General features: G+C 38.7%; 1 protein-coding gene across 1 annotated transcript in view; it reads right to left on the reverse strand.

Annotated features, from left to right (window-relative positions):
- Nucleotides 1-372: 372 nt before the first annotated feature.
- LOC138196192 (gamma-aminobutyric acid receptor subunit beta-2) overlaps nt 373-25,222 on the reverse strand; it is a 56,423-nt gene continuing 31,573 nt past the window's right edge. The window contains exons 5-10 of the mRNA XM_069146000.1: nt 18,361-18,443; nt 7,410-7,547; nt 5,068-5,220; nt 3,036-3,280; nt 2,024-2,164; nt 373-1,617 (exon numbers count right to left, since the gene is read on the reverse strand). Coding sequence (XP_069002101.1) covers nt 1,270-1,617; nt 2,024-2,164; nt 3,036-3,280; nt 5,068-5,220; nt 7,410-7,547; nt 18,361-18,443 — 1,108 coding nt within the window. The 3' untranslated portion in view covers nt 373-1,269. The remainder of the gene's footprint in view (nt 1,618-2,023; nt 2,165-3,035; nt 3,281-5,067; nt 5,221-7,409; nt 7,548-18,360; nt 18,444-25,222) is intronic.

Consider the following 25,222-nt stretch of genomic DNA (forward strand, 5'->3'; position numbering starts at 1 on the left):
GCCCATAGGGATCATTTAGGCTTCACCATTTGTGTTTTTCTTGGACCATTAAATAATCATCCAAATAAAGTGCCTTTTTAGCAGTTGTGAACACATTTAATCTGCAATGTAAATATGTATCCAGAAAAGTGAGAATAGAGAGCTGAAAAGGGAATTTTTGTATGTCACATTATCCCTATGATAAATGCTATACATGTGATATTTACAGATACACTTGCTTAAAGGCTAAACTCCTTTCTTCATATACTGTAGTCTTCTCCAAAGACATCCAGACCATGTATGTGTGCTTTGGGGTAACATGGAATAATATTGCTTATAACAATATATGAACGAATAAAGGCCAGTTAGACCAAAGACATATTTTTTTTGATATTTTCACTCTTTAAAAATTTTGTGGGATCTATACTCTCTGTCAGCAGTTTGACACAGTGACCAGAAAACATTAATGACAATCCAAATTGGCTGTATTCGCTTCACTCTTCATTATGTTATGCCATCTTTTTTAACATTCAACAAGCTTGTTGAGTGCAATCTGAATTTAAACCTGGAAGTTCTGGAATGATTTTAGCTCATATTACCAAATGTCACCTTAAAATGGTTGACAAATGGTAAAAATGCTTAGAAATAAATGATATAGTGCCCCCAGTGTATTAAAATAGAAAAAGGTTGATCGTAAATTTCTTCCACAATGAATGATATTGTAAATTTTCGACCTTTAAGGCCTTTATACAATTAGGGTGAAATGGATTCCAGTATTAATAGATGTAGGCTTTTTTTTTTTTTTTTACATAATTAGAACACCCCGTTGACCTGAAACTTGCTTCAGCACTTTTAAGTGTTGTCAGTGAAAGTAAACGGCCATTTGAAAGTCATATTTTAACTTATCAATTTGTATCTAATTGATATGGTATTTTGGCAATGAATTATGTATACTGTAAATCTAACATAATAAAAACATTTAAAAGAAATGCAAACAAACATTAAAAAAAAACTTCAAGAAAACACAATTCACAAAATAAGTAAAATTCTAAACAATAACTCGGGAACAGGCACCTTATATGTTTGTAATCTCTCTCCTATAAGGTTATCACGTGTTAGCCAGCAAAAGTGGTATTCCAAGATATGATGGATCCAGTCCTGAATACAGTAATTCAGTCTAGTATTAGATCACATAAATATGAAACAAACCAGATACAAACAAGAAATGAGCAACATATTTTGCTGTTTGTTCTTGCCCTCACTGATTTTTTTTTTCTTTTCTTTTTTTTTTTAATTGACATAATAGAGCCAGTAAATAATGTTGAAGAATGAGAAAACAGTTGGGAAGATTATCCTCGACCATTTGTCAATAGAGTTTACATCAGTCAAGTCTGGGATGTTGATTTTAAGCTGTGAAGCGCGCCTTCGTAGTCGGCTCTTCTTTTGAGTCATGTGGCGCTCCAGCGCATTACGGCCAAAGTTGTGCCTGGCCAGCCCTGCTTTACGATACTGTAGAGTCGAGCTGTCGTATGTCAGCATGGTATTTCTCGGGTCATTGAGACCCAGAGCCAGCTCTGAAACGCCCATGTCGTTCTTGATATCCAGGGTGCCCAAAAGGATGTTTTCATGTGGGTCCATCTGTCCAAGGAGAAGAGGCAATTATTTCTAGTGTATTAATACCATTCAACAGCATTTTGGAACAAATCTCCTTTTTATTAAGATAAAGTACCAAATCATATTTCAAAAAGGTCAAAGTCATAAGTAAATATTTTTTTCAAAATATGAGTGAAATGAGTACATGTAATGTGAAAAAGGCTCCCTTGCAAACCGACAGAGAATTATTACTAACTATGGATGGTTTTAGTGTCTTTCAGCTCATTGTTTTGGTTTTACCTTCCCAGTAGTACACTAATTTGCAATTACTGTTATAAGGTGACAATATTTTGTGTTTACATCCTAATAATAAAAAGAACAATACCATTTTTTTTCTTTTTGTAACAATAATAGCAGTTGGACATTTTGGATATAGGTTTTTTTTCTGTACCTTATTCTTTTGATCGCCAAGTCCAATTGCTGCATCGTCCACAAAGATTGGTTCCCACATCGCATCATGACCATCGAGATCCCTTTGTTTCATTCTTGCATACAGAGTATCATCTCTGCCAACTACATTCCCCACGAGCCACTGCAAGCACAGTCAAACAGAACAAACTTGCTGTGGTTTAGAGGAAGAGGTTTATTTGTGTGGGTGGTTATTGTGAGTTAGCAACAATTACTTTACATGAAATAATTAAATTCTTATCTTTATGATTGCAAATACCTGCGGACATGAACTACACAGTTCACAGTACACAGTTTTTGTATTGGTCAGGAATAAAGCTTACTCTTTAGAGGATTTAAAATAGTTTCGTTTTATTTTCCTCCTTTGCCTTCACTTGACGTCACGGGACATTTTTTGTCCCGAGTTTTGTATTAAATAGAAATCAGCAGCCATGTGGTGGTGATTATTTTCATCACTGTTAGCAAGCATTTGGTTCATTTCAGCTGAGGACACAAAATGGAAAAGTAAATACAACTCCTGTTTTATGAAGAAACCAAGTGGCTCAGAGTCCCTCTTTCCTTCTATTTCAGCTAGCAACATGTCACGTTTGGCTTTCAAACAGGGATAGTACAAGCTTATTAGGCTTGCTTTACTGAGCACAGTGAAGGCAGGACACATTAGGTCAACCCTCCTTTTGAAGTGGTGACATTTTTTTTTTTATTTGCTAGTAATTATTCTAAGCTCCTTAGACAGCTTTATGAATAATCAAATTAAAATTGCACTGCAAAGTAAAGAAAACACGTGCTTTCATGAATCCAGAAGAAAGAAAACATATTTAGCTTGGAAATGTGAGCAAATAGAAGCTCATATGGAGGATATGCTTATCTGAAATGCAGAATTTTCTACATACATGAAGGCATTTTTGTAAAAATAATTTTTATTGTGGGAATAACAATTTCTTTCTAAATGGTGGTAGATCTACAATGTAGGGAAAGCTGAGCTATTAAGCTGTTACCTTGTTTGGATCCATCCTCATCTTTTCGTTGTTGGCTGTAGCAATCTTCTCGGCTGCCTTTTTCTGACGCTGAGGGCCCCGGCCAAAAAAGATGTAGTTTACCAGCGCATACTCCAGCAGAGCCATGAAGACGAAGACGAAGCAGCCCATGAGGTACATGTCTATGGCTTTGACGTAAGGGATTTTGGGGAGGGTTTCTCTCAGGTGAGTGTTAATGGTGGTCATGGTGAGCACCGTGGTAATACCTGGTGGAGAAAGAACGTCTTGAAATATACTGGAAATGTAATGGATAAAAAAAAACTTTAACTGTATAAAAGAGTTAGTGACACTTTCTAAACTACGTCAGAAGTTGAAATGTGTCATTGTTATGTAAAAACCACAAATGACTGGAGCGAGCACAGTTACTTCATGTATTTTTATTTTCTATTAATTTAGCAACACTAAAACCTCACTTACACTATTCTGACTGAATGTGTGACAGTGTCATTTCTCCTGACAGCGAGACATCCTTGTGATACCATATCTGTGCTTGATTAAGCCTACCAGGATCAATGAAACCGAGGGGCTTACCCAAATATTTTTTTAAAACTTGCTCTGGGAGACAAGGTAGAAGACGTGCACTTGAGGTGGTGCAGCAATTTGAAATTCAAATGTCAACCTTGATCTTGTTCATCAGTGGGGAACTCCTACTGAGGCAAGTTGTAGACAGTTTTCAAAAACCTCAGCTGGCAAGCTGTGGCAATAGTTAGTGTCAGACTGACTGTGCATATCAATGTGTCAAGATTGTGCTTGTTATGAATGGCACACTAACTATTGCTCCAAGTCATCTCATTTCTTATTTTTTGCATTTTTTGCAAAGCACTGGCTCTTGGATGTTGTGTGCTTCCACTAGTGTGTCTGTGTTATCCATATAGAGGAATTACAAATGGCATGAGAAGCCTGATTCTAAAGCTTAGGTATAATTTTCCATGCATGATTAAATAATTGCATTCATAGCTCCTATAGTAATGACAAATCCTCTGACATGCACCTGTACACTCTACGTTGAAAGCACACAACAGCGTCATTATTTAAGGTAATTTCTATTGAGTCTCAGTAAACAAATACTAAATTAATATACAGCTGTCACAAAGCTGTCAAGTGACCATCACTCAAAATAGGATTCAGGCAATTTTTCCAAGCTGTTGCTCCAAGAGTTTAACAATAACAACAAATGATTTTTGGCCATGTGATTCAGCCATTACAGGTCCATTTTAATGCCTGAAACCAGGTCAGAGGAAAGTGGTTCCTGAATCTATTGTAGAAAGAGGGGGTGACCAAACATTTCCCAACTCTGTTGACCTGCCTCCATTATGGAGCATTACCTTATTTTTCATTAAATCCCCCCCTCCCCTCCCCCGATCACTAAATGCAGCTCAGTCGTCAATCAGCGAAATTGCCTTGTCGACTAAAACGAGGGATGGGTAGAGGGATGGATGAAGCCGGCTGGATGGAGTTGGGTAGAAATAAGACAGTGAGCTTCTGATAAACACAGAAGCTCAATACAAACCTCACGGGCTATATGAGGGTTTACATAATCGAGGATGACTGGGGGGAAAATTGTGACTTCCAGAAAAGCACAGAGGTTCTGGACTCAAAGTAGAAACACATCAACCTGGTCATCCATCATAATACGTCTGTGGACCAAAGCGGCACTTGACGGATAGTCGATCCTGTGCCTGTAAAAGATGTGAAACGCTGTGCAGTGTGGTGTAGGATCAGCACGGTGATATTCTGTTTCATTTACAAGCTGTGTAAGGATCAGTAATTAATAAATTAATATAGGTAAAAATAGAAAAGTTACGATGATAAAAAAAATGAAGATATAACATCCTTTACAATTAGAAATGATGCTCTTCCCAGGAAACAAGTGTATCTGTGATGATCGATTTTGTAGAAAAGGTTTTATCTCCAGCTTTGTATTTGATACAGCACACAGGTTGAGCAAGGTTTTTGCAAGCCAATGCTTTTCCCCCTTTGTCATTATATTCACCTAGAGCCACTCTGGCAGCAGAGGCATCATAGTTGATCCAGAAGGAGACCCAGGAGAGGATAGTGATGAGGATAGAAGGCATGTAGGTCTGCAGGATGAAGTACCCAATGTTTCTCTTCAGCTTAAAACTCAGGGACAGACGAGGGTAAGAACCTGTGGAAAGGAGAGAGAGGGGAGAGAGGGTAAAGAAATAATGAAAAATTTGCGACAAATATCAGGACTCCAGTACTTTATGTGTTCTGATTATGCTGTTTTAGAGATAACTCGCCCTTTTTCTGCATATTTAGTGTGCTGACGTCAGCAGACGTTTATGGTTTCTGATCAGCCACCTCGATAGATCTATGGTTACATTTAGGCAGCATACGTGGTTAAGAATATCTTTTGCCTTGAGACAGGGCAGGAAAACAAGTCTCTGGAGTTGAAGTCAGACATTTTACTCCTCATTATTAGTCCTAGTTTGGGAATACATCGCATAAAGGATGCTCAAACGATCACCTCGAGTGGACACCGACGTGTTTTATGGCACGATAACAAAAAAAATGTGGATACCCAAATGTGTGTCTGTCTTTAATTTGGAGAAATTTGTTTGACCCAAGTGCTTTCATGTCCTCACATAGCTGCACAGACTCAAAATAAAAATGCGGCTTAGCTGCTGTAACCGTTTTTATTTTGCTCACGTCTTTTGATTGACTAAATCAGGCTAAAAATGAGCTGTCCGATACTTCAAACTGCTGAAAGAGAGTATGCCAAAGGTAGACGCTACAAAATGAGCCTCAAAAGACTGAAGGCTAAAACACATTTCCTCCATTACTAAAACTTGTTGAGAGGGTCCATTCAGAGACATTAGCAGTTTTCACTTGTCATAGTTACTGTAACTATGAGGTTATAGTGTTATATACAAGATGACGTCTTGATGACGAAGCTGGAACTAGTGAATGTTTGGCACTTTGGCGTGATAAATCATCATCCTTACATTATCAATTGCAGAAGCATTCAGTCAAAAAAACACATGTATTGTCTCTGCTAAACTCAGTGCTCCTCAAAATTACCCGTTTTCCACACAATATGGCTGGAGGTTTAACAGTGTTCTTTTTTGCTTGCCTCTGCTGTTTGAAAGAAGCCCACTAAGGCTTTAGGTCGAGGTAAATTTTATCAGCATATATATCTCTCTCCTTAGGGAATTGTCTGTATTTTGATTTGAGTTGATCAAATTACAAGTGGATGGGGGATAGCCCCACAAGAAGAGCTAGAATACACTGTAATGTAGAGTTTATTTGAAAGCCGTGCAGAAACAGAAGAGGAAAAAGGATTATGTCCTGTTTTTCATGAAATCCACCAGGCTTCTCTTGGAATGATACCACTTAGATCTGCTATTTCAATTGGCTAATGTTAACATGAGCCACCGAGACGATCACTGAATTACTTCTTTATGAAATGAGGAAGCTGCTTGGGTAGAAAATAACAAGGCAGAAAAAGATATGGAGAATATTTATTATTCATAAGGGCAGCAATTACTTTGCTTATCCTTGGAGTGAAACACGACACTTGCATGGGATAAATGCCCAGGCGCTTGCGCTGATGTTTGCATTTCTAAGTGACCCACAGGTCGGTCCCTTAATATCGCAATAGAAAACACGTTAAAAGGGAATCCCCCATCTCGCACAAACATCCAGCACACTGCAGGGACATAATCAAGTGAACTTGCTTGCATTTCAATGACAAACAAACACACACACACACGTACGCACAAACATTGTGCATTCATCAGTAAGCATCGTGTTTATTAATAGGCTGGCGTGGAATGCGTGATCCATGCAGAAAAAACACGCTCTCATTGGTGGAGTCTCTGCATTCTTATTGCGTCGATATTATGCTCACATTCAATGCAGTGGCTACCCCAGAAACAATATTCTGAAGAACCACTGTTCCGATTACAAATGCTCGCTTGCATGACAAATTCATGAATATGAAAATGTTGAAGAGATTAATATTTCATTGTATCAGACAGCATTCTTTTTGTTTATTGCTGTTAAATAAGTCATGGTGTCTTCTGTCTCCCAGGACGGCCCTTTATTCGAAGGTTTGATGGTATTGCATGACATTTAGCATTTCTGGAAATTAGTGGGTGCCATTTTTAGAATGAGTTCAAACAGCGAAATGAGTCAGTATTCATGAATCATACCCTTTTTCCAGTAACATAATGATGAAATAGAATATAACGAAGAAAAATTGTGGCATCTTTTAATGGAAATAAAGGAGAGTGGAAACAGTAAAGTTTGAATATGTAAAGATAATTACACTTTGATGCTTTTATGATGTTTGAACTTGTTCATTAACATTACCTGTGGAGAAGACAACATTCTTGGAGATGAGTTTGTGATCCACAATGGAGAACTGGGGCAGTTCAATCTTGTCCACCCCTGTCACAGCATTATCTCCTCCTCGCCAGTAGAATTCAATGTCATCTGTAGTGTAACCATCTGAGAGAGGGTACAGAGAACAGAAATTATTGAGGATTGTTAAAGCGCTGTATGCGTGTTCATAATCATGTCCCATCTGGATCTCGTGCGGCCCTGTTAATTAATCACTTAGCATGATTAGATTTGCATTTGTCACCATTTTACGTTCTGCTGACGGCGGACACAGTAATTGGTCTTTGTTGCACTGACTAAAAATATGAGGTAATCCCTAAGGAACGGATGAGTCTTATATCCAATTGAATGTTTGTGTGTATGCATATACAGTATGAATACATGTGCCTGTTAGCTACGCCGATCCATTTACCCCACTTTTACTTCCATACTGTATATTCAGAGGAAAAGATGCAGGCTAAATTGTACTGGACTGGGGAGGATGTATGAAAGTTCGACATCTAGTTCCATGATAATTAATAATTTAAATAATTGTAATATTATCTTTTATGCCTTGACACTTTTTCAAGTACCAGCATGGACTTGTTTACCTGTTAATATTAATTTATAATATATAATATCTTGACACCTCTCAAACCCTGTTTCTAATAGTTCACCATGATATAACTAATGACTAATGCTGGATAGTGAATTGTGATTTTCTTCTTTTTTACTGAGTCACATAGTTATATATATTCAGCTGCCAAGTGCAATCACAGTTGGCCAATGCAGAGCTCAACATCCAGGTACCTTTGAGCAAGGTACATGCAGATGCCTGTGCTATATTCTTAACAATAGTTGTATTGGAAAAAAAACCTCTTATGAATTATGAAATAAAGTTAAGATTTAACACCCTCGATGGTAGATGAGGGCAGCCCTTTTGTGGTTCAATATATATATATTTATAGATCTATGAGTAAACTTTATTATGTTTTGTCCCTTGATTAACTAAATGATTAATACCAAAACCAAGGGTGATTAAATAACCAGGCTTGGCACCCATTTTCATCACTAAAACTCAATAAAATCTGCAAGGGGAAAAGAAGCACGGCCATTAATATTAATCTGAACCAAAGCTACTCCCTCTTTTGCTCTCATTTTGGCCAAATCAGTACAGACATGGACGGCACAGCGGCCAGTGGGCAGGAGCAATAAATGATTGAGTAACATGGTGCTCTGTAGTTCAAACTGAAGACAAGCGATGTTGAAAAAAAAAAAAAAAAGTCAAGAAGCAAAGTAGAACATTTTCATTTGACCATGAAACTTGGCTCTTGCATAAACCCCTGCCTACTCTCTGCTGCGGTGCAGTTGTCATGTCTGCTGACTTCAGGGCATAAGAGCATTGGTCTCACAGAGAGGAGCAGACGGGAATAAAGGAACAAGGAGAGACAGGAGATAGCTGGAGTTAGCCCACTGTTTCAAAAGGGCTGCTCACTATTGAAACCAAACTAAAACTGCATGGAACTCAATTAAAGCAGCAATTTGCAAAGTAATATATAAAAGAATCAACATATGTAAGTGTGTTTAAATGCCTCCTTCCATAACACTGAAATATAGCAGGACAAAAAAATAGATGATATTCATCCCTTTTATACCTTGGCACAAAAGTTGAAGTGACACAAAGTTACCTTTTATAATTGCTCGTTGCTTTATTTTTGTATATAAACTACAAATACAACATTTCATCTCATCACAGTGACTGTGAAACTGATAAACAGTTTAGTTTTTCTCAGTGTGCATTTGTAATAATTCATTTTAGGCAACAGCAGGAAGATTACGTAACAATCAGGAATGTTTTTTTTTTTTTAATGATCTCAACATGCAAGTAAACAATCATTTGTAATGGTTGCAGCACTTGAAAAGACTGCGTGTTTGCAGAGCAGGTTATCATTGCATGTTAGTTGAATTTTCCTGAGTGATTATTGTACTGTACATTTGATTGCACGCGTAGACTCAGACTCAGGGTTTAGTATTGTTGTGTGTGTGTGTATTGTGTGAATTAACATGTTTGATTTGTATGTAGTGCAGGATGTGTGTGTATCTGTGTGTGCGTGTGTCTGTCAGTGCGTGTGTGCGTCTGTGCGTGTGCGTGTGTCCGTGCGTGTGATGACAATGAACACGGGGCTGGGCTGGATGACATATGAAAGCATGTTTGACAGAACAATTTCAGGGAACTCCCACGCTGGTTCATTGATTAGTGCATAAATTATCCAATGTTATACCACACCTCCTCTCCCCTCTGGTCCTGCCTCACCCTCCCCATTTTTTTTTTTTTTATATTTCTCTTTCTCCCACCATTTTTTACCATTTGATTACCCTCCTCTTCTTCCCTTGTCACTGATATTTACCTGTCATAACTACTGTTACATGTCCATCTTTCTTCTTACTGTACCGTACCTCTTCCTGCCACCCCGCCCCCCCCACCCTCCCCTGTAAAAAATACAGTGTCAAACATCCATGTTCATAGTTTAAGAAGTCATATTACATCATCATCTTCACCATCATCATCACATAGCATTAAAGGTAATCAATAAAATCTCAAAATGTATTTCAAAGGGAATAAGTTGGTGAAGAAAGGGTGGTAAAATTAGATGAATGTGTCCTCTTCTATCACCTCCAGTAAAAAGCCTGGCAGCTGCATTCTCAACCAAGTGCAGACGATTAAATGCTTCTCTACTAAGTGCAGGGTATAAGGAAATTCTATTAGTCGAGATGGAATGAAATAAAGGCAGGTCAGGTCAGGGGCAGACAGAAATAACTTAATTTTGGAAACATTTCTTAAGTGATAAAACTACAAGTGAATAACCCCCCCACCCCTTACTTGAGATTCAAAATGTAAATTTTAGTAAACGGGTTCAGTCCCAGTGGGTCATTGACCGAGGATGAAAGCTCCTTTACTTGTGATTCCCTGATCTTTCCTCTTATGCTCCAAGCTGGGCCAAATTTTCACTTGTGCACCAGGCAATTTAAAATAATTGTTGCAAATTTATGACAATCATTCATTTCTCTCGTGGTTGAACCTTTTGTATTTTGTTCACTTACTGCACTTTCCTTATGTTCTATCTCACACCAAAATATAAACTTTTAACAAACAAATAAACAAATGATATATCTCAGGGTCTACGAAGTGATTATAGCAACATAAATTAGCCCAACAGGATAAAACCTTTTGATTTAAAAAATGTCTGGCACCTCAGGACGAGATTTACATTCTAAGCATGCGAGTAAACATTTCTTTCCTACAGCATTTTGGAATTGTGGGCTGCTAACATGGGTTTATAGGAATGCCTTCTAACTGTCATAAGAAACTGCCCACAGATAACAAGTACACTCACACTTGTTATATAAACTGTATACTTACAGTAAAGAAGAGTGAAACACTGTATACGATCATAATTTTAAGTGCTCCGGTGTCTATTCCACTTAACTTTCTACATCATTAAGGCTGACTTTGCAATTTTGCCTCACTTTGCTCTCATTCTGGCATTATTGTGTCACCGTGTTTGGCACAGATAGAGCGCTCTGATTACCAGCCGTCATGAAATTAACTTAAAAAGAAAAAGAGAAGAGTGAGACGGAGGAAAAATACAAAGAAAGAAAAAAAACAGAGAGTATACCTGGTAACCATGTGAAATGAGAAAATTAACTCGTTGACTCTTCAGAGATGCAAACTTCAGCATTCCTGAAAAAATAAAATATGGGTGTGACAATACTGTATATATTTAACGCCAGCACAACGGCTTCTCTTATGGATTTGAAAGTCAGAAAGCGCTGGCAGACCAAAAATAAATGAAACAGTCCATGATAACATCAGGGGAGATAGCAATACAATACTAAAGCTATTTAACTGGGACTCTGGCATATCTCCCTGACCGAATCTGACTCCAGGCCTTTTTTATCAAGCTTATGAAATAATGTCTCAGTTGATTTGTTTTAATGGGCGAAGAAGGATTTTGGAAGGAGATAAAACACTGGCTTTGATATTGCTTGAGGCAAAACATAATCAGGGATAACAAAGTGGTTTTTTTTGTTTTTTTGTTACCTCTATGGGGTGCCCTGAAACATCATATACCTTTAATAAAGGTTGAAGAATAGGCATAGTTTATATGATGTAATAAACATCATAGCCACAGTGACATATGTGTTAAAGGCCATGCAAAAAAGCTCCAACAGCAATCAAAACAATCCTTTTATCTAATTTCATTCCCAGCTGTAATTGAAACACATGGCTTTCTACACATACAGCATTTACAACACTATTAAAGAACAGTATCTTAAAATAAAACCATACCACAACTCCCTAATTTATTTATCATGAATAGTATTATTGAAAATTCAGAATCACCAAACAACCTTTTAGATTACTCCTTTTAGATTCCCATTCCTCGGGAATGGTTGTAAATGATTGAACTTATATGTTGCATACTACTGGTTGTGTGCACTGAAAACCAAACTACTAAGTTGAGCCTGATGAGATATGAAGTGTTCACAATGAATGGTTTGAGAAACCTGATTCTTTCTCCAGTTTGTGGGCTGAAATGCACGTCAACGTGATGCATATTAATAGACAATTTGTGGTGCATGAGTAAACACGTTCGCATACATGTTAAGACACACATGCTTGCGCACCCACAAAAATCCTCACAAACTCCCACCAATGGGCACTCCAGATCAGCCCCCACCTCCCCCCGTCGGCCGCCTGTTTCTCGCCCTCCCTCGCCACCCGAGAACGCTACTCCACTCTTTAATATGTCTCAGATGAATTTTTGATTTCGCGAAGTTCAAAGCCGCTTTAATGTTATTCCTGGTGTCGTAATTAAAAATGTCTTCAAACTTTTGTAGCGCACGGCAAGCTGCAGCGGGCTGCATGCCTGGACAGGGATGGAACATCTAAAAGATAAGATAAATAAATAAGCCACGCAAGGCAGAGTGTAGAAACCATTCACACCCCAGAGGATGTGTGCAGTTTCTAAAAATGGGCTCTGATGAGCAGAGATAGCAAGAACGAGATAGAGAGTGGAAGTGGCTCTGTCCATATGATGTGGATCGCTGGTGCAGAAAATATAACTATTGGCAGAGATGGTGTAATGAAATGATAGTTTCATTATAAGTGCACAGCAACTGTGTGAAATATCAGTTGTCATGTGCCTTCCACTCTCAGAGTATAGAGAAATAAACAGATAGGTTGTCTGTTTTGGCATGCAGCTGTGAGGATGTACGCATGGCAGTAAGTTTGTCTTAATTTGAGCTCTACGCTTATCAACGCAACTTCAATTCAATTCCAGATTTTGGTGTCTGAAGATCTCTTTACAGTCCTACGTATGCTAAAGCTAAAACTAAAGCTGAAGCAGCTTATCAGAGCCACAATGCTTCTGTGTAGCATTCAGCGTTTAACGGCTGAGTGATCCTAACCTAGTTATAATTTATTGAAAAGGTGCGCAGCTGCTGTTCTTGTGAAGCCGGTGTTACAGCTTTTACTAAACTCAGCTTCCTGTGAAGTTATGACTACTCTTCAGCAGCATATACACTGTACATTGTACACTGCATTACTGTTACAGTGACCCAGAACATCGGGGGGGGGGGGGGGGGGGGGGGGGGGGGGGGGGTGTTAACCCTTTTAAATGACGTAGCGAGTGGTGTTTCCTTGCACCGAGGTGAAATCGTGTGTAGCCTACTGTGCTAGCTAAAGTGCTGGATTACGCATTGCATCACTTAGACAGGACTAATTCGTGGTGACACAGCTGACTCGCAAGGTGATGAATCCAATCTTTTTTCACTGCAGTTGAACTGTAGGTGGTGTGGTATTGAAGTCAAGAATATGTTGGATGGTATTCTACTTTTTCAGAATTTTTTTTTTTTTTATTACTAATTATATTTATTTATCAACAAAAGATTTTTTTTTTCTTTTTACTTTAGTCGTGCTCCTTTTTTCCAAATCCTCCTTAAGCTTTCAACGTCATAGACAACCGTTATGTTAAAATGAAATACCTGGTTATGCTTACATTGTTAAAATCATCTGATGTTGACAGTTATTATCTATTTATTTGTTAATCATTCTTCTTTATTTATTAATTCTTGTAAAATTCTAAATCAAAAATATGAGTGACCGATCCACTAAACCATTAGTTTCAGGTTACGAGGAGGGAAAAATCACTTTCATCTATCCATCCCTACCTTTGTACAGATGAGGGATTATTTGTTTTCTTTATAATAGTACTCTCTGCTGGCTCTGTGTGAACGCCATGAATGTCAAATGTGTTACAAATGATGAGCAGTTGCTTCTTGTCCATGCATCAAATCCTGGTGTGGTTTAGGACAGAAAATCATTAAAAATATAAACTGAGACTAAAATGGTGCCGCTGCAAGCAGGAATTGGTCAAAGTAGAAAGAGTTGTGCAGCGAGCGGTACAGTTTACAATGGAAATGCTACCAGTTAAGAAATACATTTGATGCTATTTTCTCCAGGCTCAGTAGAGCTGGAATTCCCTGTGTGACCTGTTAATGATAGTCTTTCTTCAATTGTCTTTTATTTCACAAGTGACTGTGTAAGTTGTATAAAGAGAAGAATCTCAACAAGATTAACATTGTATTGTGATTTTTGTTCATTATAATAACAACTTTAACATGGAAATGAAAACAGTATGGTGGTGCCATCTCATTAGCATTGTGCTAATAGAGCAAGCACTGTGCCAAAACCGGTTCTTATTGCTTGATTAGAAATTAGTAATTAAACAGAATTAGCAATTTAACTTTTGCCCAAAAAATAATTAGAAAAGGTCAACATGAAGGGCTTAAAGATTGATCCATAAATGAAAGCTCTTTGATAATATATTCAACATGTCACATTTTATTAAATCACCGCCATCCCTCAGTGGCTCAATACTGGGAATACTAGATGTTGGAGTTATAAAACTCATGAAACGAATGAGGAAAAAAAGCCAAATATAAAAGGCAGAAAGAAGAATACAAAGAGAGACAAGAGGGAAAGAGCGACGGAGGTGCGTTGTTGTGACGAGAAAAGTGAGAAAAAAAACAAATTAATAGACGAGAGAGCTCCATAAAAATCAACCATCTAACACAATGAGTGGAGTCACTGAAGACAACACTCGATCTAAAACAGCTCATACCAGCAGGGATCTCCTTCATAACACTGCTCTGGAGGCTCTGTGAAGAAACAAAAGAGGGAATGTGTGTGTTTTGTTTTCAAAAATGTGTATCTTGCAGGCACATTGCATTTTTAAGTGCCTGTGAATTACACCCACATATGCATGCATACACACAGAGTTGGGTTACTACTCCCCAGCCATTGCCTTTTAAGCTTGGTGGGAAAAAGCCTGTCACCAAATTAAAAGAGACGGATGAGTGCTTGGGGTACTGATGACTAGCTGTGTGATGAGGCGCACTCATTTATAAACAGCCATTGTCCCTCTCTGTCTCCCCCTCACTTGCTTACTTGCATCATTCTCTGAACTATTTTCAAGCAAGTATTTTAAGTGGACGCTGCACAGCATGAGGCTTGCAGTGACAAACTCTACACCATCCTACCCAAGACATATCGGGTTCCCATTCAGGTTTGATTAGAGCATTTTTGCTTGTTGGTCCCCTTGGAAAGAGAAACTATTGATGATACACAAACAGTTGTGTGTGCGTTGGTGTCAGCGTGAAGGTCAGCCTCTCCACAACAGCATGACCACACTGCTACTTCAATAATGTACTAATTTCTCACTGGTATCTGGTATTATGTGCATCATTGGTGTTTCTAAATGTAAAAATCCCAACGGCCAAAATCTTGTTTTTCACATTTAGAATATTTTTCTTTTTTGTTTCTTTTTTTTTTTTTTTAACCCAGTGGAGTAGTTCTTAGCGTCAATGAATAACCTGAAAAAGATGCATGAGTAAATAACTTTTTAGCAGAAGATTAAAAAATAAACCATTCAGTGGTGTCAAATTAAGCACCTGCTTGAAAAGTGATAAAGAAATAACACTGTTCATAGCCACTGTACTCCAGCTCTCTTTTCTGGGAGTGAGTGCAGGTTCACTCATCACCATCAGGTGAGAGTCAAAGATAAAGTCCGAAGTGTTGAGTTTTAGAGTGTTAGGAAGATTACTGACTGTACAGTCTCTACTGCTGTGTTCACAGAGGTCACAGCTTCTATTTGTAAGTGTTTGGCAGTAAAAATCTTGATAGCAGACAAAATTATTAGATTAGATTATTAGTATTATATTTTGCTAGTACTTGAATGCACCTTAAGTCAGCTGTACTGCTCTCAACTTGGACAGGTTACAAATCTAAATTTCATACTTTACTGCAATAAGTCCAATGACAGGTAAGAAAACACATGCAACAAACTGTTGCCTTTCTGGCGTGCTAAATATAGATTAGATATTTAAGAAGATAGTAATCTTAGTGAAACACAGACATGGTTTTCTCTGAGGCCAGAGAATTGATATTTTACAGATTAATTGATAAATATTTACATATTTGAATTCCTGCATTGTTTGTGCTCTACTACAGCTGCTGCATTTCGTTTTAGATTTGGGGAAAACCTGAGTATGTGTCTATGAATTTATCAATAATCCCGTAATTACTGATATGGTCCACTATACACACATCAATCCTCAACTAGAAAGAGTGAGAGCACCTTTGGCTAGCTGGAAATATAAAAACAAATCCCTGGAGGACTCTCTGCATGGGAGACAATTCCTGCGTAAAATGACATATTTACATTATTTGTCAATCTGTGTTGACAGTCCTATTTTAGCAGCCTGATTAACATTTTGCCATCGTAGCGTTAGCAGGTCAATTGGTGCACTGGCCTCTCATTTCAGCTTCATTAGGAGGGAGATCCTTTACCCCTGGACAGTCAGTTACTTTAAACACTTTTACTTTTGCACAAAGCATTCTTAAGTCGGTGCGAAGAAGTGGCAGTGATGGACAGACTGGGTCGGGAAAAGGGCAGCGGTGTTGTATATTTGATTGACAGTTTAGATTTGATAAGGAGCTATGATGCCTACTGTACTGTTACAGAGGGAGGCTTGTAGCTGGCCTAAGGTCATCTTATCAAACCTGCTGTAAAGAAAGTTCAATTGGTTGGCTCCCCACTGGTTCCCTTCAACTATGCTACGCTATAATGTTTCTTGTACTCCGCAGTTTTTCCACAGCCACAGCTTGATTCTTACTCGGTTTTCTTCTGCCTAAAATTTCACTTTAAATTTCTTTATATGTATATCTGTCGATATAAACCTAACCATCTGTTTTAATGGAAATTTACTTAATATCGATATAGAATCTGATACAATTTGTAATGCATTTTCGGAAGACTTATGTGCACCAGGCAAAACACATTCTAGTCCATTAGTCTTCCATATAGAAGAGCCTTCATGCATTACTGCAACCACACTCTCTTGTAGCAGACTGCTGCAGAACAAATGGACTGTGTGTGAGTGCAGAACAGTTTGTAAAGTGGTTACAGAGCTGTGTGTAACCTTAGCTTTGCAAACAGAACGTTCCAGTCTCGTATTGTTCCTCACTGTGTAACTTCCTGCCCTGTGTGCTCTTGACTTCACAAAAACTCTTCAACAACCTCCTTTGCTTCTTATGCTCTAATTCCTTTTTTACATCAGCACCAGCTGTAGGCCCTCCAGCTCAGTTGCACAATCCAGTGCAGCAACCTTTAGTCAGCTCTGTATGCTACATGCATTCAAATGTACTTACCGATATCCAGTTGAGGTCTGACTAAATGTTGTTCAGGTTTAACCATTTTTTGTTTCCAGGAAAATCAAATTTTTCTCTTGACGGTCAATGAATAGCAACGTCACTCCTAACTGACCTGATTTTCATCCCTCTGCACTGTGACAGCAACTAAGGCAGTGTGAGGTTTTGGCAAATCCGCAGGAGGTTTCATCTGGGTTGTCATCAGCACATCACACAAGTACATTTATAAATATACAGAGAATTTCTTGCATCATTTATCTCTGATATTAACTGAACTGATGGTAAACCGAGCAAAGAAAACTGAAAGAAAAGTCGAACGATGATTACAAACTTTAAAACCTTGCACACAATAGTTCTTATCTAGTTTAGGTCTGCCTTAGAGATGCCACCGCACTCCCACAACAACCTCTTATGATGTACTTATTGTAAATTACTGCCATTTGAAACAAGACAGCACCTGTGAGCTTCAGCCAGCATTAGCAGTAGCTCTTGTTTATCACTTCAGCACCATGGACAGAGCACATTACACAAAGTAGTCCACAGCTCTAGAGAAGGTAGAGGCACTTGAGCTGGGACGAGTAGCTCCTTTGATGAGGGCTATTTGGCGTTAATGATGAATCATTTATACCAAGCCATGATGAAATGAACCAAAATACTAATTAGGCTGCTCAGAGCCATTTTACTTAAATTCCCAGTATATAACAGTCTTTTTTATCAGTCTGTCTGTCATATCACTGTATTTAAAAAAATAAGAATACAAATTTATGTGAACTAATAAATTCTATTTATGAGGGTAAACTAAGCTGAGGGTAAATTTAGAAAGGAAAGAAGGCTTCTACTTTTACCGGGCAAAACACTTTAAATTGGATGGAAAGGATTATGTTAAAAATACCAAAATTCGGAGAAAATCCCTGTACTACAGTGAAACACAAATTGTTGGTGGACCCAGTGCAAGCCCATCTCCACATAGCTCCTGACAGGTGGCTGAACAAAGCTGAGGCTCTGTCATTCTATGAGGATGCAGGCTGAAAAGGACATGTTTGAAAAGCTTGACATTTATTTTTAGTTTTTAGCTGTCGAACCAACTAAATCCACCAAATATAAATTCAGTTATGACAATAAACAACATCAGATGATGACTGATGATTAATGGAAGTAATTACTTACAACTCTCAATCTCAAGTGTGCAGTTTTGCTCATCCAGTGGATACCTTCTTAGGTCCATCATACAAGCAGCAGTGGTAGTGATCCTGGAAAGACATGACACAATCAAATGTTCAGTTCACTGCACTGTGCAAAATCAAGCTGTGTTTGAGACAGCAAACTGTATGTTTCAACAGGACAAGGACAGTGAACCCTAGCATTAAATAGAAAAAGATAATTGATGTTTCAAAGATAAACCACCACTGGACTGGACTGGACTAAGTTATGCACAGCTGCAACACAGATATTTAGGTCCATACCTGGAGGGAACAAATTGAGATTTTATCAACTACGGTGATTTCGTGATTTGTGGAAAGCTGATTTACATGTTTATCAAAATAAAAAGTAAATTTACATTTATTTAGCCAAACGTCTTCGATTTTACAAGAATTCTCATGACCATTTGCAATCCATGTGACTTTGAGTCACAACACAAGACTTAAAATCTTCCAAAACCTCTACAGGTAAATGCTTTGAGGGGTTGAGATGGTGGTGGTGGGGGGGGGGGGGGGGGTGGTGGGAACTCCATTGGGGATTAGAGGGCCATAGCTAATCCTTATGTCCCAGTTTTAGCATTGTTTGGATAATCCTGTGGGTCCTCTGTTAGGCCCCACCTGAGATGTGAGCCACTGCAGAGATCAAACTCGATGGGACAGCGGTGACAGCAATAGGCCAGAGATAACAGAGGTAGTGTTTGTACTCTGACAACTGCATGTCATGTCGTCATGAAATAGGTGGGATGAAAGGGAACGCATCACAGGCTGACGACATCTTGACTTTTCAGGTCGAGATTATTGCTTGTGTTCGTTGATACTTCTACTGATACCGCTACATCTCATATTAGAAGAGGCAGCAGAAGAACTTACAGATTTTTAATTGCCGATTTAAACTTTTCAAGAATTGTTTTTTTTTTGCTATTTGTCTTATAATTAGCTGTTACAACCATTCAGTCATAGACCACATCAATTCACTTATCAGCATTATGTTACGTAATTTCTGTTTCATCTCCCCAGATGGCACAGAGATTTTCTTTTAAATGTGCAAGGCTTTTTTTGTGTAAGTATGTTCTGGCACAGTTGTTCATCCCTGCCTCTCTTGATTTGACTGACAGCGCTTTGTTTTGTGAACATTGTTGTTGAGTGAAAAGCTGCGTGAATAAACAAGAATGAAAGAGATGGTGGGAGGTTCTTTTATGTTTGCCTTCACTTAGAATCAAAGCCCTTTTCATGATTTAAGTTCTTAGCCCATGAAGTTTCTCATATAGAGGGAAGTCTGTAAGAGGCACTGGCACAACACAATAAGATCTGATCTATTATCAGGTGCAATGAAATTGTCTCCCCTCTGTGTCTCAAGACACCTATGAAACTGTAGCTTTCGGACAATATTGTGTATTATACACAGAAGTAAGCCTGTCAATGTTCCTCTGAAAATAGTATAAATCAAAGACGATGTTTTGATTGTGTGTAACATGTGTCTCCTCAAATAGGCCTCCAAAACACTACTATATATATATCATCCCAACACTGTTTATTAACAAAAGGTCTCAGAGTAATCATTCACTTACGTTTTATCTGAGGAAGTACTTTAAATGACAAAATGTAAATTATTTTCCCCTGTGGCAGGCTGACGTGGGACCTAGTTTTCGTCTCTAGCACCTAAAGTGCCACAAATCAACACTACTTGACTCCTGGGAGCACGTTGACAAAAAAAAAAAAAAAAAAAAAAAAAAAGAGATCAATACAATGGTAGATTATCATCTTCATTTCAGCTGGGAAGGCCTCGAGGGAGATTGTATGGACAGATACAAGTGGAGCATAAAGTGGACCCCCGAGGCTCGATTATTTTACTTTCCCTTCAGCAGAATCCAAGTCTGACATAAGAAACATGCCTTTTTCTTTCCTGCTCCTCTCCTATTGTATCGTACTTATAGATATATCACCATAAAAGCATTTAGCCTCCCACTCACTCTCAAAACAAATAGACAGGGTTGGATAATAAGGGATAATAACAGCAGCCAACCATGAGTCAATAGATAAGGTTATGTTGTCCATCAGACTTTGTGAAGAGAACATAAGGACGAGGCTGTGAGTAATAGGCTGCCATTCTTTCCCTGGCTCTGGTCTTGTATGAGAACTTGACTCCCACAGAGGGAGTTGCCACAGAGCAGCACAGCATGGTGGGTAATCGTCTAGGCACACCTGACAACATAGATAAATTTGTGCCAGAGGAGTGGCTCATCTTGAGTCCAATCCTCTGTGTTACACAGCAGAGATAATCACCTTCGTGTGTCTCTGTGCCTCTTTCTTTCTCTTTTCCTCTCTACTGTGTTTGCTCTCGCTTCTATTATTATTCAAGCAGCCACCACGATGGCAATATATTTACAGGTGGAATCTACACATTTCTAAAACCCAAGTATACGTGACAACAATGAAAAACAACTTTATGTGATATCCTTTTGAAGATTTTGAAACGATGACGCAGCAATGCTACGAGACTTTCGCAAAAGCTCTTGTGGTCGATTGGAGGCATCCCATCACCTGTGTCTGTGTCTAGGCAACCGAGCTCACCACACGCAACATATGGTCGACAGGTGGGACGCATCTACCAAAGTCTACACAGTCCTTGAGGTCAGAGCAAAATCACCAAAAAAAACAAAACAGGGAGAAATGTGAACCTGTAGTTCACCAAAAAATATTCACCTTTTACCATTATGTCTGCAACAAAATGAAGCTTATGCATGAGTTCAGAAAGGATGATCTGCTCTCTCACATGCTGTCTTTATTCCTCTTTGGGTGAATACAGAATGCGCTATTCCTGCTGCTCTCTTTCTTCGTCACTTCAGCTTTCCCACGCTGTCAAATTCACTTCATAGACTATTTCATCATTGCTTAACTTGTCCAATGATCTTTCTGCCAGCATTTTTGAGCCAATCAGTCCCCCTTCCCTGCTCTTTAAACATCATTGAAATTCTGTCATTCTGCTTTTTAGACCTTCTTCTGTACAACATTCCTTCTCCCCATCACCTCATTCTTCTCGTTGTTTAGAAGTTAACGGAATTTTCCATCCGCCAACTCTGCTATACCAACTCCAGTGTCTGGACTCTGGGGGGACCTGTCCTGTCTCCAACCTACATATGGAACATTAACCTCATCGTCAAAACTTTATTTATTCGCCTTTAAAATGACCTTTCCTTTCTATACTGGTAGTTGCTGGCACTGGTCTTTGTAAGCCTCCTGCACAAAAACAGACATGCCCCGAGTTCATTCTTAAAAAAGAAAAAAATGTATGGGATCTTGAACCTCATAACACCAGTGTAAACAACGGCACTTTGAATCTAAGAACACATAACTACAGCAGTGTATAAACGAGTCCTTAATATTTACTCTGTGTGCCAGATTCTACTTGGCATGCAGTAGAATGGGTAGTACAATAAATGGTGCATATTTTAGACTATTTAACATCAAAACCAATTGACTATGTTGGCATTGTGATGGATGGAAGGACAAATGATTCTGAACAAGTCCACAGGTGACTGAATTATCAAATTTGGTGGAGATTGTCAGTTGGAGAATATGGTTAAAGATGGTAAAAAAAAAAACATCATGATGAGGGTTCATATCATTTTCACTTTTCTTCTTTCACCTGTCATTTCTCTCTTTAACGTATTTCTAGGATTACTTGAGTTCTGTGATTATCCGGGCTTTGCAAGGTGGTTGAATGACGACTCTTTTCACTGCTTCACAGTGATTTGGCTTGTGTTACATTAGAAGAGAGCAAAGTCATGAATAAAAAGTTATATACAAAGTAATATAACGTTCACAGTACGTGTCCTTTCACCTTCTAACAGCCACAGTGATTTCCTTTAACTATGTAGTTTGCCCATGTCGTTTTTACTGTTTTAACATTTCACTATAAAGCAGTCAATGTTGTCATTTGTTGTAGGTATGCAGTTCTCTAATAAGGATGGGAGGGGCAGCAGGCCAAAACAGACCCGGCGTGTCATGATGAAAAGAGAGGAGATGAGAAAATAATACAGGACAGAGGATGTCAGGTGAGAGCAGTGAGGGGGCTATCATAACAGTGCCTTTTAATACCAGTAAAGAAGTTGAAAGGGAAGAGTTCTAGCATTAACATGCTGTTTCATATTTCACACTTCAGGGATTTTTACCCCCCCCAAGAGTGTAATGGGAGGGTTGTTTGAGCCTAAGAGGTTTAGATGGATTCTCCTTTTCTCTCTCTCTTGTCCCCTGTCTTTGTCAGCATTTATTTCTCTCTGATGGATTTGCTGCTCGTGATGGGGCGCCGCGGCTTCCAAGTGTTTAACCAAGGAGTAAATTGCCGGTTACTTTCTGGCAACTTTCTGATCTCTGTGTCAAGATAGAGTCAGCAGTGTAGAACTCAGAGCAAGAGCCTCTGGCAGAGTTTTTTGAAACCACTGTGTGGGAAAGGTAAAGGTTACGCATGTTTGTGTTGGGCAGTGCGTGTGCATTTGTGTTTGTTATGTTGCCGTCACTCTGTGGATGTGTGTGTCCAAGTGCCTGGTTGTGTTTGCAGGTGTCTGGCTCTCCATTTATCCTCACATACTTTCCCATTTGTTCCATCCATCAAATGATGCACAGCCGCATTTCTCACTCAGGTCTTAGTATAGTCCTTTGGTTGCTTGGCGACTGCCCGAAAACACTGCCAACAGCACCAACTGAGCCCCATATGCTGCGTCACCTGCAGTAACCCGCCATGTTTACCAGACTGTGCTCAAAGATTCTGTTCCTGGATGGCTCAAACTTGTGAGGTCAAATCTGGGCCAAGTAGCCTTAAAGGTTTCCAGCATGTCATTAAGTTTCAGGCCAAGTAAATGCGTTCGCTAATGGTCTCATACTCAGACATGCAACATAAAATCACTCCTGTTATTTTCACTCAACTATGCTTGGCTACTTATTTATACCATCATTTGCTTTGGGTCCCAGTCTACAGTGTTATTTTATGCCACTGTTAAGTTTAGCAGAGAGAAACAGCTAATGCTGATCTGTAGACCAACAATAGTTTAAAGTAAACAAGATGTCCATATAAAAGAAAACTCCAAATATTGTACTGCATCTCTTGATGTCGTACGAAGCAGCCTGTCTCCTGGAAAACACATTTTATACAACTAAATTGTTTCCCCAATTATTTTTAGGTGGCAATGTAATTGCTTGCCTATACAGAATTGGATATTTTGGTGGAACAAAATATGTTGTCAGCAAACCTTTATGTCTCCTAGACTCCGTATTGATGTATATGTCATGTCCAAAATATGTACTTTATCAAACAGAAAGACAGAAAACATGTTCAGGTTGCAATTAGTTTTCCTTCAAAGTGTATTTGCTGTTGTAAATGAGTTGCACATAAGCGTGATCAGTTTGACAAGCGAGGCTGTGTGAAGTCAGTGTTGCTGGTTTATATTCCAGTTGACAAATGTGATGTTGTGGTCATGAGAGTGAAACACAAGCTTTTAAGCAGTCAATATTGTCAGTCATGATGGGGCAGCTGCTGAAAGAGGAGAGCGGGAGATGGGGGTGAACAGTGAGAATTGTGCTTCATATTGATTGGAAAAGCCCAAAGTATTTTCACTGTGACCAGCTAATTTAACATTAAAATCATCAAATTGTAATTACCAGAAAAAAAAAAAAAACAGGTCACTCTGAAAAATAAGTATTTTTCCCTTTTAATAATTCAATGCATTTTTCTTTAAAAGTATTTCTGCGTCTCTAAATATTGAATGCATGATATGTGCTTGGAATGGAGTATTGTTTTCATAATTGTGGCATAGCCATTTTATTCTCATAAAGGATCTGAATACTTCCATTGCTGTACCGAGTTTCAACCAGAAGCACAAAATGTGCTGAGTGCCAGAGATGCATTATTTGATATTTTAGATAATGACAGCATCCAGAGAGCAGTCATCCCACACAGCCAGCTGCTTCCCACCCACAGCCTACCATAAAAAAACATAGGGAGTAGGGTGCCCACAGAAAATCATTGCTATTTAATGTTCAAAGACAAAATGTTATGATTGTCATTTACTGTGAATGCTTCGTTAATCTCTGATTAATAAAGTCAGACGTTAGTTGTGTGCTAATTTCTCTCCCTAATTGCCAGAAAGGCTGTGTGTTACTGTGATCTTACTGCTGTTTTCCTTTGTACACTAATTTTCAATGATAAACACACAAGTCAGTTCAATAAAGAATATTCAGGCCTTTCTGGCAGCAAACAACCCCTCTGAAGAACGAAGACAAGACTGCGAGCCCAGATGTGCTTCCTCAGGCCTAACCTGACACAGAGAGACACTTGTTGTTTGTCATTTGCGTTTGCTTTTGTTATTATTTTTCGTAAAGTCAATTTCTGCTTCTTGCGGTTGTTTCCCAGCAAAGGAAGAAATGCCCTAGAAATAATATGTTTACTTTTGAAAATCAATGTGAGGGTGTTTTAAGTTACGAAGAAAAAGAACAGTCGTTTGCATGTAAAGAGATGTGTGCAAATAAAAGCATATCAACCCACAAAAGGGTTGGTTCTGTTTGCCTTTTAGCCACCAATGAATCCCTGAGATGAATTAGCACTTCAATGCAAGCGTGTGTGTGAATATTCACTCTTTGTTTGTACATATTCTGTGTGTGGCTTTCTCTGTTATCTGCATTTATGAATGCTGCATCCAAGTACATTTCTAACAAACAGCCTCAATGACGGGATTCTTCTTTTCAACAATGTGTCTTGCTGAGACACCACAGATCCCGAGACGTGGCTGAAGGGACATTTCTTTTAGTATTATTATGCTCACTGTGTACTTTCAAAA

The sequence above is a fragment of the Embiotoca jacksoni genome, unplaced genomic scaffold (genome assembly GCF_022577435.1).
Source record: "Embiotoca jacksoni isolate LCO1_2020_lvr unplaced genomic scaffold, fEmbJac1.0.p SCAF_13, whole genome shotgun sequence".
Lineage (NCBI taxonomy): Eukaryota > Metazoa > Chordata > Actinopteri > Embiotocidae > Embiotoca > Embiotoca jacksoni.